Source organism: Nestor notabilis, unplaced genomic scaffold (genome assembly GCF_000696875.1).
Source record: "Nestor notabilis isolate BGI_N333 unplaced genomic scaffold, ASM69687v1 scaffold9434, whole genome shotgun sequence".
NCBI classification, from domain to species: Eukaryota; Metazoa; Chordata; class Aves; order Psittaciformes; family Psittacidae; genus Nestor; species Nestor notabilis.
Window position 1 is genome coordinate 2,080 of NW_009926045.1, and position 18,756 is coordinate 20,835.

An 18,756-nucleotide genomic window follows, 5' to 3' on the forward strand; every position below is an offset into this window, starting at 1 on the left:
TTAATTGTTGCTGCCTGGATTGTACGAATTAGTGCTAGCCACAAGCTCATTTCAGATTGAGTATGAGAATTGTACATACCTGTAAAACAAGCAAGAGTGAAAATTAATTTGAGGCCAAAATAGGGAAGAAGTCACCCCACAAGCTGAATGCTGTTTGTAAAGCAGCAGAAGAGGTTTCACAGTGGAGAAGCCACCGCAAAGAGAAACAGGAAGATTTTGGAGAATCCTAACTCACTTTTAAAACTTGTTCATGACAAGTAATGCTCAAATGCATTAGGCAGCTGTATGCTTGGTTTTAAATGTTGGCTAACAAGTTCTTATGACACATCATTTATACAATTCTCTGTTTAATACACTGCAGCCATAAAGCAATCTTCAATTAACAGATCTTAATGACTCACCCAGAACACCAATATCCAAGCCTTGAAGATTTTTCTCAATGTTCTTGTATACTGAATTTTTAGTGAAATCAGCTTCTATAACCTTCACCTTTTGACCTGTGGTTTGCTCTGTAATTAAGGAAAGAAAAAAAAATAGAAAACCCTGTTGTATCTACTCAGAGAGAGGGAGAGCTGTAATTAAGTAAAAAGAGAAACAATCAGATGTCCCATTTAGTAATGTCTGCTGTACAGTATGTAATTGTTTCAACTTTCTTTCTTCCAGAAATATCACAACACAAGCACTCTCACTGTACCCAGTTGTTTTCAGGTAAATGGCCTGGTAAATATAGGATGAATTTATGTCCTGAAATCTGTGAAAGTTCCCTCACAAAATCTAAACACCATTTGGTCCTTCAGTAAGGAAAAAAATCCCAGAAATAAACAACACAGGACTTCTTCCTCTGGTTATCATAATATTTATAAATGAACACTGTCAGCACATGTTAGGCAAGTGAATGTGGGCACCAGATCCTCTATATAAGCACAGTTTTGCTTACATATGGTTTAGAATTGTTTCCATGTAGAAGACAAACATATTAACAAGTAGAGCTTGTCTTTTTACTTAGGATAAGGAGGAAACAGGGCTGAATGTGATATGGTTTTTTCTGAGTTATTTTCAAACAATTCCTCTCTTGTTTTGACATTTTCACTCTCCTAGACTGAACCTTCCCCAGGATTTTGCAGGACTAAAAGGCATTTTAGGGAGGGTATAGCTTGAATTTTACAAGGTCAATTTACACAGAAGGGAAAGGGAAACGTGTGTGATTTTTCCAGTGTCACTGCTATGCAGGAGTGGAGCCCAGCTGTACTTTACCATTTTTCTCAGCAGTTGGTTTATTGCTGTTCATCATTTCAATGAAGTTTCATGAGGAAAAGAGGTAGAGGCTCCTCTTTACTCATTTTTAAAGGCAAGGTTCTCCTTTAAAGGGGCCCAGTAAGGTCTCTTCTAACTAGATGTTCACATTGTAAATTCTTGCTACTAAACCTGCTTTCAAGTTTTATGGACAACCTGAAATCCAGATGAAGTCTGCTTAAAAAGTGACAGGTGAAGCTTGGAAATGTCAATAGATGATTGGATTGCAGATTTGCTGCAATGGCAGGAATTCAGGTGCATGGATCTCATTTGGGAAACTGTCTCCGCTTGTTTGGAGACTGATTTTATCATACAGGCAACAGACAGTGCTGCCTTGAATAGGAATCACACTTCCTAATTTCTACACAGTAATCTTGCCTTACCCCTTGGTGAGCATTGAGAATTTAGGAAGAGGCCTTGCACCAGCTCCCACCAGAGAGCAAGGTGGTGGAAAGCTGGCTTCAGGTCCAGCAGGTCAGTTTGCAACAAAACACAGCCTCTGTTGGAGGATGAGAGAAAGCTGTTCCCTCCCAGTTGTTCTTCCTTGCTCCTTGATATGCTGCAAGTCTCAACCACCTTATGCTACTCAAGTAATGCCAGCACTCTGAGGAAGCAGCAGGAGCTCCAACTCCAGATCTGAAATACACACTGCCCTTTTTCTTGCCTTCTTTCCAACCTGTGATTGTGTGTATGAAAGGGACAAAACACCCTTTGAACCTTCAACCTATAAAAGCAACTCTAGAGTCAAAGGACCCTCTTGTGGTCCCAGGCTAGGGAATGGTACAACTATAAAGAAAAAGGCATTGTGAGCGTAAATGCACTGAGTGGGAAAGAACATCAACAGCTGGAGCAGACATCTACAGTGACCTTGTGGTTGAGGAGCTCTGTAAACAAAATGAGATGGTCTTAAAAAGTGTAGTGATGTTGTGGCCATCTTTCTTGTGAGCAGTCAGAAGGGCAGCCAAAACTAGAGCAACATAAAAATGAGGATCAAACAAAACATTTGGACTTTGTCTGTGTCCCCTTGTCTGTACAGAACTATACTGCTGCAACCAGCGCTGTCAGCCAACAAACAAGTACTCCAGATGGCTTTCCTCTGCCTCATTTAAGAATAAGACAATATATTAAAAACCAATAAAACTAACATGCTGATAAATGAATTATCCAGGGATAGCCCTTCTGAAAATGGTAACAGTTCTGTAAAGGAGAGAGCCAAAAAATAATTTCCAATGTTTCTTATGTCTATCCTTCTCTGTGACAAAGATTTATGGCAGTCTTTGAATATACAAGCCATTCTAACTCTTTTGAAAAGTCTCAAGCATGCCAGAAACAAAAAACCTAGGTTTTCAAACATCAGGACAGGTTATTGCCTGTGTTAAAAATGAAGAGAAAACTAATTTTAGTAAAATTAAAAACTTGAGATGAGCTGTTTAATCCAATTTGTCATAAAATGTATCATTGAGAAGGATACATCTAATGCCTTCTGACCTCAGACCACTTCAGAATCCCACTTGTCAGATAGGATGGTATACTGCCTTTTGAAATTTATCAAGAAGAGAATAAATCAGGAGGAAACATGAAGTTGGTTAGAACATGCAGTGTGCCAGAAACTCTCCCTTTCTATTTAGACAGTTATGAAGATCTCCTGAAAACCTGAGGCTGCAAAACAAATGGCCAAGTGACATAAGAACTGATTTTTTAGAAAAAGGAGACCGTTTTGAAGTACTATAGCAAAATTTGAATATCACAGAATAGCTGGGGTTGGAAGGGATATCTGGAGATCATCTAGTCCAAACCTCCTGCTAAAGCAGGTTGCATGGGATTGCATCCAGGTGGGTTTTTAATGTCTCCAGAGAAGGAGACTCCACAACCACTCTGGGCAGCCTGTTCCAGTGCTGTCACTCTCAAAGTAAAGTAGTTTTCCCACATGTTCAGATGGAGTTTCCTGTATTTCATTTTTTGCCCCTTGCCCCTTCTCCTGTCACTGAGCACCACTAAAAAGAGTGGCATCACCCTCTCGACATCCTCCCTTAAGATACTTGTATGCATTGATCAGATTCCTCCTCAAGCCTTCTCTTCTCCAGGCTAAACAGGCCCAGCTCCCTCAGCTTTTCCTCATAAGAGAGATGCTCCAGACCCCTAATCATCTTTGTAACCTTCTGCTGGGATCTCTTCAGTAATTCCATGTTTTTCCTGTACTGAGGAGCCCAGAACTGGACACAGTACTCCAGATGTGGCCTCACCAGGACAGAGTAGAGGGTAAGGGTCATCTCCCTTTCCCTGCTAGCCATAGGTCATGAACTGAGAAGCACTTAAGTTAAGGTGGCATTCGTATTTAGTGGAAATTTGCAGAGAAAAGAGCAAAATTAGAAGTTCATTTAACAACAGAGAGAAGTTACAGGAGGAAAAAAAAACGCAAACCAATCAAAACCAAAAAACAGTAAGACTGGGCAGAAATAAAAAAAATTTGTTAAATTATAAAGCACAAATTCTAGCTGAATTTTGAAAGCTTTTTGGACAAACATGTCTCCTCAGGAAAGTAGAAAAGAAACAAAAAGAATGAGGGTAAAAGCAGAACTGTAAATGGTGATAGAAAGTACCACTGAAGACAAACTCGATGAAAAACAAAATGAAATTAACAAAACCAACCAACTAAACAAAACCAACCCAACAAAGGCAAATATATTCCCATCCTCCCACCAAACAAAACCAAAACAAAACAAAAAAACCAAACCAAAAAAACCAACAACAAAAAACACACACACACACAAAAACCCCACAACACAAAAAAACCCACATGAACAAACAAAAAAGTTGTTACTAGTTACCAGAGCACTCAGAAAAATGGTCAAGACCCTCAAGTGCTCTGTTATGGAGTAGTGCAGATTGGGAAAACAGTCTTGAGCAATAGCACTTTACCTCAAGAGATCAGCAAGACACAACAGGCATTTCAATAGCCCTTGAGGATGAAGGAAAGATGTGCCAAGTGAGTTGTTTTATGCTAATCAGTGATTTCAGCTTGTTACCTGCTTAGTTCTTGTAGCAGGAAGGACAAGAGAAGACAGAGAATACACACTACAGCAGACTGGGAACAACCTATAAGAGGGGGCAGCTAAACGAGTTAGCACCTACAGGTCTTAGTGGGAGAAGGCACGTTTGATTCTTGACTGTGTGGGGTGATTTTTTTATTCACTGATATATTCAATATTAACAGGAATAATTTCAGGAGGGAGAGGTGGATAAAATACTTCTTGCATCACCAAACCCAAATTCATTAACAACCTCAAAACCAAAAAACCTTGTTGTGAGCAATTTTTATGTTTTACAGAAGTGGGTTTTTTTATTTGTTTGGCATTAACAGCAAAGCAGTATAGATTGTGGTCATATATTGATCCTAAAGTGTGACTTTTCAATCAGGACCTAGCTCTGCCTGTACAGGAGAAATAAAAAAAGAATGCAGTTAATACAGTCCATCATTTCTAACCTCTTGGTATTATGGTTTGAGTCACAACGACAGTGCTAAATGGGTTAAATGAGCAGTACACCTGGTGTAATGGTTCTCTCTGTATGCCTTCCACAAGACTTCCTTTCCTATCTTTTATCTCATTCTAAAAGAGCTTTCCAGTCTGAGTGGATTGAAATTCGGTTTTCAGTTCCAGTGCTTCTTTAAAGAAATGCTTTTCTTACTGCAGATTTCTGCCTGCTCCAGCTCTGAGAGCTGTTCTCAGACAATCTGTGGCCCACAGGACTTGGAAAGCCAAACACTGAGATCTCTGAAATTACACAGAGTTTAGGGTCTTTTAATTTATAATATTCAGCACTCAAAAGGAATGTGACAGTGTAATTAGGCAAATAATGTTATCAGTTTGAAAAGGAAGGCAAGTCTTAATTATAATGTCCAACTGATTGCAGAAAGATACATGGTCTAGCTGTTAAGAAAAAGGAAACAAGAGTAACGTGTCTAGCCTTGCAACGAATTCACATAGCCTACGAAAAACTTTCTGTGCCCTGATCTCCTAGTTCAGGGTAGTGATAGCTGCTTGCAGGGAGATGCTGTTTGTTATGGCAGTTTAGAAAGTCAGTGAGAGTTAGAAAATTGTGAAAACAGTATAATCATTCTGGATAAGTTCCTGCTGCATCTTTGGTTTCTGTTGTTTATTTACTCATATAACATCACAGGAAGTTTAATTTTTCTTCCTTCACAATGACTGCTCAGCTTAATTACAGTAAAGTTGAGCCTGAAAGTTGGAATCAGTGGAACATTTCCAAAGCTTTTGCATAAGACCACATCCAGAGCTCCCTGCTGATTTTAGTGGCCTCCAGGACAGATAATCTATGATTTTCATCACTCTATATTCCTCTCTTTCCAAACTTGTTGTTATGTATTCGTTGCCAACCTGACACAATAAATAATAAATAGAAGTCACTCTGGGCTTCAGCCAAAACCCACTGAAAACAATGGAAAGGTCTCACTGGGGTTTGCCACCAATTTCAGCAAGCTCTGGCTAAAAATCTTTATGCCCACAACCCTGTTGAACATAGTGCAGCCTAATCAATGTAGGTTGAGCCCCTGGGGTCATACCATCCACATCCCCATACCCTGGATTACATGGATAACACTGCTGCAGTCAGTGAAGCTTCCTGACATGGAAGAAGTCATGGGTCACTTCTGCACAGGCATAGGAGTGTTTGCAGGGCTGGCTATCTCAGTAGTACCTTTCAGGACATGGCAAGTCCTTCATTACACACTGCTACACAGTTCAGCAGAGTATAGCCTTAATTAGGAAGGTAGCCAATGGGTGGCCTTAAAATAAGTCATAGTCCAGAGGAATTTACAGTATGTCATCTTTCCAGCCCTTCACCATGTTTTTTCTTTACTTAGCCACGCTAGTGTCAGTAATTTTATTGTTTCCATTCTTAGCTTTGGTTATAATTTACAATGCAAAGAAACTATAAAAACTCTTTAGCTTTTATTTCTTCAGGGTTTTAGTATTGTAATTCTTTAACATTCGTAGCTGCAAAGAAATGCAACAATGACACCAGAGCTGACCTAATTCTCACAGAAATTATTTTTTACGGCTATTTACACAAAAGGGACTAGTGTAGGCCATAGTCACATTGGTCTCACAGATATCACTGCTAATAGGAAGTTGATACTTTCCTCCTCTGAGACCCCTTGCTTCCCAAGGGGAAAGAAGTTTATCCTGGGGTGGGGGGGAAGAGAGAGAGGAAAATTGGATGGAAAATTTCAGGGTCCAGTCCTTGATTTTGGTAGCTGCAGGTTCCGACTTTACAGTCTTTTTCACCCACTTCCAGTCTGCCATGTCCCTGAGAAATGCCCTGCTTTCACTGGACCTGATACTCTGTTGGTGTCAGCTGCTAAGACTGTTTAAAGGCAACTCCTTCTGACAGAGGTGTAGTCTTAGAGTGGCACATGCTTCACACAAGAACCTGTGAACTGGAGAATCTGGTGGGTAGAAACCACGTATAGAAAAAGAGACAGTGGGAAGAATAAACCTGATTACAGTAATCTTTAAAGTCAGTGGAGGATACAAACTCATTTGACTTCTAAATAAAACCTAACCGTGAATTTTAATGTATTTTAACAAGCCATTACCCAGGGTAAATGGCTAATTTCCTTCAAAGAAAAGAAATGGAACATTAATTCTAAAGACATACTATTTAACTGCTTTATCAAAAGCCAAACATAACTTGAAAACCTTAAAAAAATGAATGAACAAACAAACCAAAATCAGACAGAAAACTTTATTTCAATTTTATTCCTCCTTTGCTATGTCTAAGAATTAGCCTAAAGGTAATCTTATTTTCCCAAGTGTAAACTATTTCATAGACGCCTCCAATTACTCTAGTATTACACCTCCTTTGCCCCACGGATTTTAAGGGCAGATGAAGCCAGTAAAGAATCCGCATTCACTTTTTTTATCAAACCCATCTCACTGTTTGAAGGATAGCATACATTTTTAAGGCTATCCATGATCAGAAGTGTTCAAGCAACATAGTAATACCAGAATTATGTGTAGTACTGGAGCAATACCTGGGTCCCTACTGTACTAGGTACTGTACCAAGGGAAGAGACCTCCAGCTCCCTTTAAATCCACCCTGCTAAACAGGAAGATAAGATGAGACAAATACTTACCAACTTCAGAGGCCACTCTCTGCAGTTTTTCAAGAGTTCTGCTTATCATAACTACATTTAATCCACGTTTTGCCAGCTACAAGAGAGGAATATAGGAGCTGCTAAGAAACAGTAAGGTGATAAGAATCATGCAATTTTTTCCAGTTTTGCAATATAAGCAATCACAGACATTTTTTAATTGCTTTCATTTACCTGTCATCTGTCTAATGGGTAAAAAAATGGATATTAAAACCAGGCCAAACAGTAAACAGTCTTCTAACAGTCTTCTAAAACATCTCCTTCATAGAGTAATCTTGGACCCTTACAAGAAATACATGCTAGACAGCAATCAAACCCCAATAATATAAACAAAAATAAAAAATCTGAGCCAATTTGAAATGAATGAAAGTCTGCAGGGTGTTAAAGCAATGTGACATTTCCCACAAAGACATTTTTATTTCTACTTGGATTTCAGAGTCCAAATACGTTGATGACTTCATAGTCATTTTACAACATCACCTTCCATCACCCTATTTTTTTACATATATATTGCAGGCTTAATTCAATATATGTAAGAATTTAGGCATTATTCTTTTTTTTTTTTTTTAATAGAAATCAAATATGATGCATTTTAACTGTTTTTTTCCTTAGATGCAAACTAAAAAATAAAACCAACAACAAAGAAAAACCACCCAAAAAAACCACGCCAAACCGAATCAAATGAAAAAAACCCCAACCAAGCACACACACACACACACACACACACACAAAACAACAACAACAACAACAACAAAACCAACAAAAAAACCTAAGAAAAAAAAAAGAAGAAACATGTATTTTGTGTTTAAAAACTCAAAATACAGTCACACAAATGTACATCCACAAAGATGTTGGCAACAGTTGAAGTTTTTAGCTGTGCATTCTATTTAATATAGCAGTCTGTTTATAGTCAGCTTGGTATTACCATGTGTAGAACAAATGCAGAACAAATAAAGAATGTTTTTCTCCTGTTCTCCCAAGGCCTCCCATTCCCATCAGTTAAAAAGTTTGAGGTAAAACCTGAAGGACAAACTTGGCCCCAGGTTTTGAAACAGGGTTATTAACAAATGGAAGCTAAATGGAGTAGTGTGCATAAAGAAAGAAAAGATAAAGCTGAAACTAAAAAAAAAAATATGCCCATGAAAGCAAGGAGAAAGATCTAGATTAGCCAGCATTAAGATAAAGCCAATGTCATCTGAAAGTACAAGGTTTTCTTAGAAGAAGAAACTAACTGATGAAGGCCACACACTGAAGACCCATTCGTTTCCACAGCTGATGCCCTGCAATGCTCTCTGCTTAAACCTATTTGAAGGAAAAAGTTTGTCCCGTTTGGCTCTTCTGAAACAGTGCAGAGAATGTTAAGGAATAAGGACCTTTGTTCAAAAATTCACTACACTGAGAGTACAAGGGGAAGACTGCCTATTAAATGCATCAGCCACAACCATTTGTGTTTCTAGCACAAAGACCATGTTCAAAATTCTGTGCTTTTGGAGACCCTCTAACATAATTGACTGGTGCTCCAAAGAGACCTGCACAGACTTAGAGACACTCAGGAGTTTCAAAAGCTTTTTTAAGAGCTCCATTTGAAGTTCCCAGGAAAAGAAGTCTAATTGCCTACATACAGGCAGCAGATTTCCCTTTGTCCACAACAAGCTTGACTCAAGCCATTTCCAATTGGAGGCATAGTCTCTGTTTCCACAGTCACTGGTTCCTTTCCTCCACTTGGGAGTGTTAGGATGGGGATTATTTTAATTTCTGTGTCTTCAGGCCCCAAAGCAAATACCACCCAATGTCATATATAAAATAAAAACAAAGTTCTGCTTCACTGGGCTTAACAGTATAATCTCAGCTATGTCTCTGTATTTCATTTGGTAGAAAAATACTTCCTAAAACCTAAGTAAAAAAATATTCCCGTTGCTAAGATTGCATTGTACTTCAGCTAAAAGAGCATGTTTGTGGCAAATTGTGAATTGTCAGGTGAGAGGAGTCTCCCTTGCTGCTGTACACCAGACTAATCAGAAGTATAATACTGTGGCAGCCATTTCTTGAGGCAGAAGAAGCTACACCTGACTATTCCTTTTTGCTTCCTTGCCCACATATTTCTGACCCTTGTCAGAAATAGGTTTTGTAGGACATTATAACTACTATGAGATTCAAATGCACCCTCAAGCAAACAAAAAGAACTCTGTGAAAGAATTTCCTGGCCATTCACAGGAAAAGTTAAATTACGTTTAACTCTACTGCATTTCAAATAAAGGTAACTTTTAGTGTAGATGTCTGTAGCACAAAACATTTTCTGAACATCCAAAGGCTTTGATGTTAGAGGATGGTATTGCCCATCACACTTAGGAGAAAGCACTATCTTCCAGCACTGTGTAACGTGAACCTGCTTGTGTTAGGAAACCCTGACTCCCAGTGGCAAAGGACTTAAGTGCTCCTGCACCTCAGTCTGCCAAAAAAATCGTTTAAAAAAATCATTATTGCTGACTCCAGCCATAACAAATCATGACAACTTAGCATTTAGAAACGGGGCTAATGATGAAGAAAGATCAAGCAGGATCTGCACTCTGGAATCTTGCAAACTTATGGTTAAAAAGTTTAAACCTACATTAATCTAGTATAAAGTCACTCTGCATTTTCTAGCATGTTTTTGAAGCTCAGTCTGAGGCAAATTTTTAAACAATAAAGCTTTATGAAAGGCAAGACACACATTTTAGATTCAAACCATGCATGTAATTACTACAGTTACTCTGGTAAATTGGTTATATTCTACACGAATAATTAGATGTAATACTTTAAAATTCTTAATAATGCTTTATGGGATGTGTAGCTGTCTACCATAAATTTCTATGCATTACAAAAGAGATTCTTCTACAGGAGTAAGCTGACATGTCCTCAGTGCTTCAGCCCTTTTCTTTCCTTGAGTGAGGTTCAGACCTGTAGGCTTTCTGTGATTCAAGTCTTTCCATCTCTTTTGGTCCAGCAAACCAGGACTCAGACAAGACGGCAGAAGAATTCTGCAGTCTTTCTGCTAGCTATGCACCTGTGCAACACAAGTAAAAGAGCAGTATTTCCAGGATAAATCCAAGACCGAGTGGAGAAATTAGCATATGTTTGCAACTGGAGTGGAAGAACTCACATCGTATTTAGGTTGTATTATACTGCTGATAATACTATGCTGAATTTCGGGAAATGAAACAAAGGTTTAAGATTTGAGAAACTGTTGTATTAACAAATGTGTGCAGTGCCAGCCTCAAGGTGGTCTGCTAAAACATTGATTAAACTCATTGGTCTGAGTTGTAAGAGAGTTATGAACTATTAACAATAACAAAAATGGTGACCTTAAGCCACCAACGTCCTGCTTATGCCCTGGCATCAGATGAGAAGTGTGGAGCGCCTAAACCATAAATCCCAGAGGACAGGATGGCCTCATCCACAAATCCCATATGTTTGAAGTGCTAAGTCAGTAAGAGATGGCAAAGCGCATCTCTAGTTATTACATCAGAAAAACAGAAGAAACAAGACTGCACCTATACCTGAAATGCTAACAATTGAGCAGAGATGTGACAGTCTAGCAGCATACTAGGTTTTGTTCCTTGTTTTTGTTCTTTGTTATAAGTCTGGTGAGTCTAAACTCTATCAGCCCAAGAACTAACTGGCCAAATCTAACAGAAACCTAGCTTTTGAAATAAATATAGCAAACTAGATCCAAAATCCCAGTGCTCTGACATCAGAGCAGTCAGTGAAACAGACAGGGTAGTTATGCTCAAAAAAGCCAGCCCTTCGAAAGCGCTCTGATGTGCTAGAAATACAGGCAGAGCCTTCACTGAAACCTGGACATCCATGCAGAAGAGGATAAGCTCAAGTTCTGTGTGTTCTTGCCTCTCAATAGAGGCTCAGAAAACTAAAGGCTCAATAATTTGCTCTAAAAAGTTTGTGTCCTGGCACCAACAAAACAGTGTTCTGAGAGCTCACAGCTGCTGGGGTCTTCACACAGCCCCAGCCAGCTCTTGAGCTTAATAGACTTTGCAGAGACCTTTATCTAGTCATAAACCTTGAATATGAGGGCATTGAACCAGTAAATATTATAATCTCTGCCTGGGCCTCAGTCTGCTGGCTTTCGCCTATTGAACTGCCTACTCAGATTTCCACATGAAATGGCAAAGAAAACCACATCAGACTAGCCTTCTAAAACACAAGAGCTGCTCTCCTTAGTCTCCTGTACCATATTCTACCAATAAGTGCAGAGCGCTTACATTTTTGTGTATTGTTACCAGCCCATGCCTGAGCTCAGGATGTCAGAAAAAAATTCATCACTTTGTGTCAGAGCTCAAACTCTAGAAGACCAGACGCTGTGGTCATCAAATAAGGCCTGCCTTCACATCAGCCCATACCACCAGAGGAACCAATGCCCGAAGAACATCAGAGAATTTAATATCCCGACATCAAACCAGAAAGACAGCAGTGCTGAGCCAGGAACTCCAAAGGCACATAGATACTAAAACAGCAGGGTCAGATTTATTTATCCACAAGCCACACAAAAGTGTGTGCTTTGACCTCAGCCAGCAAGATGATGTGCCAAGCTATGAGCTCTTGTGATGTGGCCTTGAGATCTGCCCCACAGAGCAGTAGCTGAGCCCAATTTCATCCAAAGGGACCACCTGGGGAGGAAGGTACCTCTTAGCATGGATAAAGATGGCTCTCAGTCATCCCACAAAAGCCAAAGATAATGAATAAATGTTCCAGAAAATCTAACCAGTTCCAGCCAAGATTTTTTGTGATTTTTTTTTTTTTTTTTTTTGGCGGGGGTGGGGGGTGAGTGGGGTTTTTTTTGTTTGGTTTGTTGTGGGTTTTTTATACACAGTAGTTGTTTTGGTTTTTCTCATGGTAAAAGCAGACATTTGCATGGTGCATCTGGTATTTTAAATAGGATTTACTCTTGCATAACCCATACAGCACAAAAGAAGCAGACCAATGTTGTGGTTTAACACAGAGGCTTTGATCTAGACATTCACAGGTTCCTGAGCCTTCACATGGATAAAATATCACCAGGTGCTCACACACAAAATGAGTTCAGCAAGCTGTATGTACAGATGACCACACGTGGTGCTAAGTAAATGTTTGAACATTTCTGGCTATTTCTTTCCCTGTCTCAATCCCATCCCATTCCCCCATGTCCTGTGTATTCATCAGGCCCTTCCCATTTGCCCATCACTACAGCAACTCAGTGAGTAGGCAAGGCAACAATATTTTCCCTTCTCTCCCATGGGAAAGCCTGTGTTCTTTATCACAACTATGCCAAATGTTCAACAATAATACGTGGTATTTGTCTTTGTGCTTTCTACATTCAATACACTTTCAAAAGGAGTTATTGTATTGCCATTCCCAGCAATGAAAATCATGAGGCAGGTGCTGAAACAATGCACATACTTTGAAAGTCTAGCTTAATCCTGTAAATCAATTCAAAAGCCAAATTACTTTCCTTTCCTGTGAGATATATTTTGTAATTTATGAGCAGATGGTATCACAGCTAAACTCTTGATTAAATGATTATTACAGAATCATAAGATGATTTGGATTGGAAGGGACCTTAAGGCTCATCCAGTTCCAACCGCCCTGTCACAGGGAGGGACCCCTTCCACTAGAGCAGATTGCTCAAAGCCCCATCCAGCCTGGTCTTAGATGGCTAAATCCTGTCCACCGCGGCTGTGAACACTTCCAGGGGTGGGCCAGCCACAAGTTCTCTGGACAACTGGTTCCAGTGCCTCAGCACCCTCACGGGAAAGAATTCCTTCCTAATATGTCCCCTCTGTCAGTTTAAAGCTATTCTGCCTTGTCCTGTCACTACTTGCCCTTGTAAAAAGTTTATCTCCAGCTTTTTTGTTGGCCCCCTGTAGGTATTGGAGTACTCTTCTAAGGTCTCCCCGGAGCCTTCTCCAGGCTGAACAAGCCCAACTCTCTCAGCCTGTCTTCATAGGAGAGGTGTCCCAGCCCCTCTGATCACCTTTATGGCCCTCCTCTGGACTTGCTCAAGCAGGTCCCCATCCCTCTTGTGTTGGGGGCCCCAGAACTGCACACAGTACAGCAGATGGGGTCTCATGAGAGCAGAGTAGAGGGGCAGCATCACCTCCTTGGACCTGCTGGTCACACTCATTTGGATGGAGCCCAGCATATGGTTGGCTTTCTGGGCTGCAAGTGCACACTGCCAGCTCATGTTCAGTACCTCATTGACCAACATCCCCAAGTCCTTCTCTTTAAGTTTAGCTTCTAGAAAAGGAGCCAGTCACTATCACTAATACCAAGGCTGGTGCAGGACAGTACAAGGTCACCCTGCCTTCAGTGCTAATGAACACGGGTGAACAGAAAAGGACTGCTGTAGTGACTCTGCACAGTAGCAGCCACAGGACCAGCAGAGTGCCTCCCTCCTCCTGCAGCCTCAAATAGCTACCAGTTCTTAACTAAACCATTAGGTTTCCTTATAATTTCTGAAACCTGCATTTTATATTAATTTAAAGAGATTTCTTCCTTATTTTTTTGTTTCAGGCATATCTTTCAAAATGTGTTTGCAAGTGTAAAGGCTACAAAACTACATTTTGTATGTTAAAGCTGGACCACTCCACTGGAAGTCAGAAAACATATTAGTTGCAAAACTGTGGGAAAAAAGGACAATTTAGGAGACTTCCTATCCTGGAAGTCAATGTGTGATCTTTTGAATTTCCTTGGTCTGATGAGACCATTGTGCAATGAATCAATTTTGTCTGAAATGCTGCACCTGTTTCCTTTTGAAACTTGATAAATACCATTCTGCATACAGGGCTGAAGGATTAGCACTATGTTTGTCACAGTGTTTGCCACAGTGCCTTTGAATCCTAGAATGATTTTACTAACTTGCGGAGACTGATGAAGGGGTAGCATTTGCCATTTTGTTGAAGTAGATTTAAAGGTAAGTAATCTATCTTACCTCAAAGGAATATGCTCTTCCAAGCCCTTCTCCTGCTCCTGTGACCACTGGAGGAAGTAAAAAGAAGAATAAAGATTACATTTGGAGCTCCACTTTAACGTGTTCTTCTTTGAATTCTGTATTATCTGAGTTTGCGTCCTAAATTCTGTACTGAAGAACAGAATCAATCTTTTCCAAAAAATTTATTTGCTTGTGATCTTTTCATCATTTTGTTACTTCATTTGGTGTTTTCTGTCTTCAAAGCAAATCCCTCCCCACAGTAATGTGCCCGACGCAGTATATTGTTATTACTTTAATTTTCAGTGGGATCAAAACCAAGCATCAAGTCAACTGCAACAATTGCCTCAGCAACAAGTCAGCTGCTGAAAAGGGGGTAGAATTTTCTTTGATACACATATTTTTACAAGTTCTGCTTTGCAAGCTTTTCATTTATGTGCTGGTGGCAGAATGGTAGGAGATAAGGACTTACTGGTGACTAAAGCTAATTTAACAATTTCTCACACAAAAAAATCCGTTTGTAAGAAAACATCATAGCAAACTTGTCAACATCTATAAAATGCTCTTCCTTCAGAGCTGTCCTACTCAAGTTTACTTCTGGATTTAGTGTTACCAGGAAAGTAAACAAGCTTTGGCATTTGTAAAGCACACTAAACTTTAAATTTTATGCAAACAAATGCCAAAGAGGAAAGAAAATCCTTATCGCCTTAGAAATAAAGAAGAAATAAATAAAGTAGGAAAGCACCAAAGCAATTCCAAGGTAAACCTTGGAAGTTTTCAAAGCAAAATGGAAAATAAGCTGATATAAAAAAATGTGGATAAGGACTTTTAAATAGCAAGAGACACAGAGAAAAAAATTATTTTGAATTATTAGGTCCATTGCCAATAGAAAAGCAACTACTCTCATTTCGCAGGGAAGAGAGATCCCTTCGTGAAGCAGCAGTGGATCTTTAGCTCTGTGGCAGATGCAAAGTAAGTGTCTGTTGGGAAACAAGCTTTAACTTTCGTAATTCTCAGGATCACATGTGCCAGCAAATCATCCAACCCTTATGAATTTTACTGGGCCCAGATGACTTTACGTTTATAAAAAACACAGAGCATAAAAGGTCCACTAAAGGAAACAAGTCTCACAACCTTCAACGGAAAAAAGGATTTTACACAGAAAGCCCCATGTGCTGCTCCCTACCTCACACATAACGAAGGTCATTGCCTCACGTAAATCAAAATGAGACCTACATATTGCTTCAGAAGCAGCTGGTATTCAGGCAGGTCTTCTGTACAGGGGTGGATTTCATTTCTTACCAGTCTACTGTAAGATGTGCTTATTAAGCATGCATTCAATCCTGTTTAATGTGGGGAAAAGGAATGAAGCACAAACGTACTGTTCGGGTCACTTTTTAACAAGATGTCACCATCAGTGACATCTGTAGCCCAGGAACTCAGAAACTGTAATACCTGTTCATTTTTGCTTCATACTTATAATCTAACAAGCTTTAGAAAAACATCAATCATCAGTAGAAAGAAGGAGTTTATTAAACATTTCTGTTCTTTTATGAGAATGCATAATATCTTTTAAAAAGTACTGCCAAGCTGCAGCCTTTTAAGTTTTTAGGCTAAAGTAGATTTGGCTTGTTAGCGATACCATTAAGGATAGCTCACCAATTTGGAAAAAAAAAAACAACAAAAAACACTGGAGCAACATCCCCAGGAAAAAAACAAAGATGCTTTGAAAAGTGGAGACCATATGCTAGACTTAAACTAGTGGCTTCACATATCAGGAAACTGAGAATATAGACAATGCTATTAAAATGAAAGCATTTGCAGTAGAGAAAAAAAAACAAGAATGGGGAAAGAATTCACACCAGGTGTGTGAGCTGTTGCCAGTTTGACTATATTTCTATTCTCACCAAGTATGCAAAACCTCTGTCTCATAAACCTGAAGTTACTATGAGAAAAGAAAAAGAAATTAAGAAAACCACACCTAGTGGAAACTGTGGTTCGTCCTTAAGGATAGGGTAAGGAAATGCAAGGAAAACTACTCTTGATTAGTAATTTAACAATCCATCACTCAGTTACAAGAAAAAGATGGTGAAGAAGTTTCCTTTACCTGCCCATTCTCCCATCGACCGAAAGAAAGTCTGAGGCACAGCACTCCACATATGTGGGAAAATGTATTTCATAAATCTGATGCATTTTACCAGAACACAGAAACAGATCAGACCCCCAATGAGAGTGAGTAGCTGATGCTGGAATGCTTCCATGGTGAGCTAGTATGAATCAGTCGCTTTCTCCCTGGGAAATGCCTCTTTCCAGTATGCTGCTAGTCTCCAAACACTGGCAGAGAAGTGAGAAGTCTAATCTAATCACGTGATTTTGCTCTTCAACAGAATGTCCAGGGTTTAGGTTAGAATAACATCTCTACACTACACCTAAATCTGTAAACTGCTGAAAAAAAAATCCAAACTAAACAATTTTAAACAAAAGGTTTCAATGCTTTTCTGGAAACTACCCAAGAACAACATGAAAAAAAATATTTTTACTGTCATTGTTTAGTAGAGACTGAAGATGCATCTAAAAGAAAGCCTTGGGTAGGAATACTGCAAACCTTGGGGATAACACACATCAGCACTACTTTTTACAGCAAAGAGTTAAACTCTAGCCTAGCCATTTATAGGGCAAGTTCACGCTGAAACCAGAAGAGTAGATTTATCTACCAGTTCAAAAACAAAGTTATAAAAGGTTACACAAGTTACCTAACTCCTTCTATACAGAGAAAGCAGTATTATAAAACTTTTCACAGATCCTTCTGAAAAGAGGTTAATATCATTACACCCATTTTACAAATTGTGCATTTATGACATAAAGAAGTACAGCAATCTATTAACAATGGAATAGGAATTTCAGCTTTTCTGAACAAACCATGTTTAAACTAGTATTAAAGTTGAGAACATGTATCAAAATCTTAAGGTGGAAAAATGCTGACAAGAACAGTATCTCACTGCAAGACAGAGATGAAATCCATGAAATTCAGACTTCCAGCGATTGAAAAGGTTTTAACATACAGGATTTCTCAGGGAAGGCACAGAAACAACCTTTACCCTTCTTTGTAGTGGCAATTTTAAACATTATCTATTTTTCAAAGATCAATTTAAACTGGACAACAGAAACACTGATGCTTGCTTACATGTGCACTTAGGATGAGGTAAAATAAAATTTGTTTATATACTTTAATGATATTCTTCCACATTTAACATGAGTCATCTATAAACCTCTGACATCCAGGAATCTCCAACTGAAGAGCAGTGATAAACATCACGTCATGTTACTGACACCTTCAGCCAGAAAACCGTAACATACAGATGCATTACAGAATAAAGATGATGCCTCAGCCACAAGAAATGTAACACTAAATTATCAGTAACAAGAACATATAAAAATCATTACCATCGTAACAACAACTACTTTCCTCACATTATATCTCTTTCAGTTTCACCTGTTTTACCCTGTAAGTAAGGCCACTCAAATCAAAAGAGCACTGACGAACTATCATCTTCAAAAAAAATAGTCACAAATTTCCCACAGAATCACTCGCTATTCAAGGAGTACTTTGAACAAGTTTCACTGTGTTTTTCATATCCAAAATGATGCTGAATACCTCCTTTAAATGGGAGGAGAAAATCACTTCTGTTTGATGATGGGAGTCAAATCACAGACTTCCATAGCTGCCAGTCTTCTCTTTTGCTGCCCATGATTCCTTGCCATTTTCTGTTCCAGAGGCTGGTAGCAAGTCTGAGATATGCCTACAGTACTTCATAGGCTTAATATTCATAAATCAGGCCAATACACTTGAGAAAATATTCATAAATCAGGCCAAGACACAAGAGAAAAAATTCTTGTGAATGTAAAGAATTGTTCATCCAGACCAGTCTAATTTTTTTCTTGAGGTATTGCATCTCTGACTTTCACAGGTATCACTGCAAGAAATTTACACATTGCATGGGCAGAAAGCTTCTTTGGGTGACCACCATACTTTTTCTCTCTTAATCTCCTTCCATTAGAGATAATCCACTGCTAAGCAATTCCTATAAAATTAAGAGTATGAACAGCTCAACTTACAGTACAATATTTCTTTCCAGTCCAATTAATGTTTTTAAGTTTCTTTGTATGTTCCCTTGTAATTACACTATGCCACTGACTTCTGAATATCAAGTTTTGTAGATAGCAGCATGTAAACAAAAAACACTTCTGTAAAGGAATGTGACTGTCAGACATCAACCCATTATTTCATAGAATCATAGAATGGTTTGGGTTGGAAAGGACCTTAAGATAA

The 18,756-nt window shown here is 39.0% G+C and overlaps 1 protein-coding gene across 1 annotated transcript in view; it reads right to left on the minus strand.

Annotated features, from left to right (window-relative positions):
• Positions 1 to 18,756, minus strand: part of LOC104404809 (UDP-N-acetylglucosamine/UDP-glucose/GDP-mannose transporter-like) — a gene marked incomplete at both ends in the record, with an annotated part of 27,115 nt that overhangs the window by 1,608 nt on the left and 6,751 nt on the right. Inside the window, 1 exon segment of the mRNA XM_010013336.1 lies at positions 402 to 509. Coding sequence (XP_010011638.1) covers positions 402 to 509 — 108 coding nt within the window.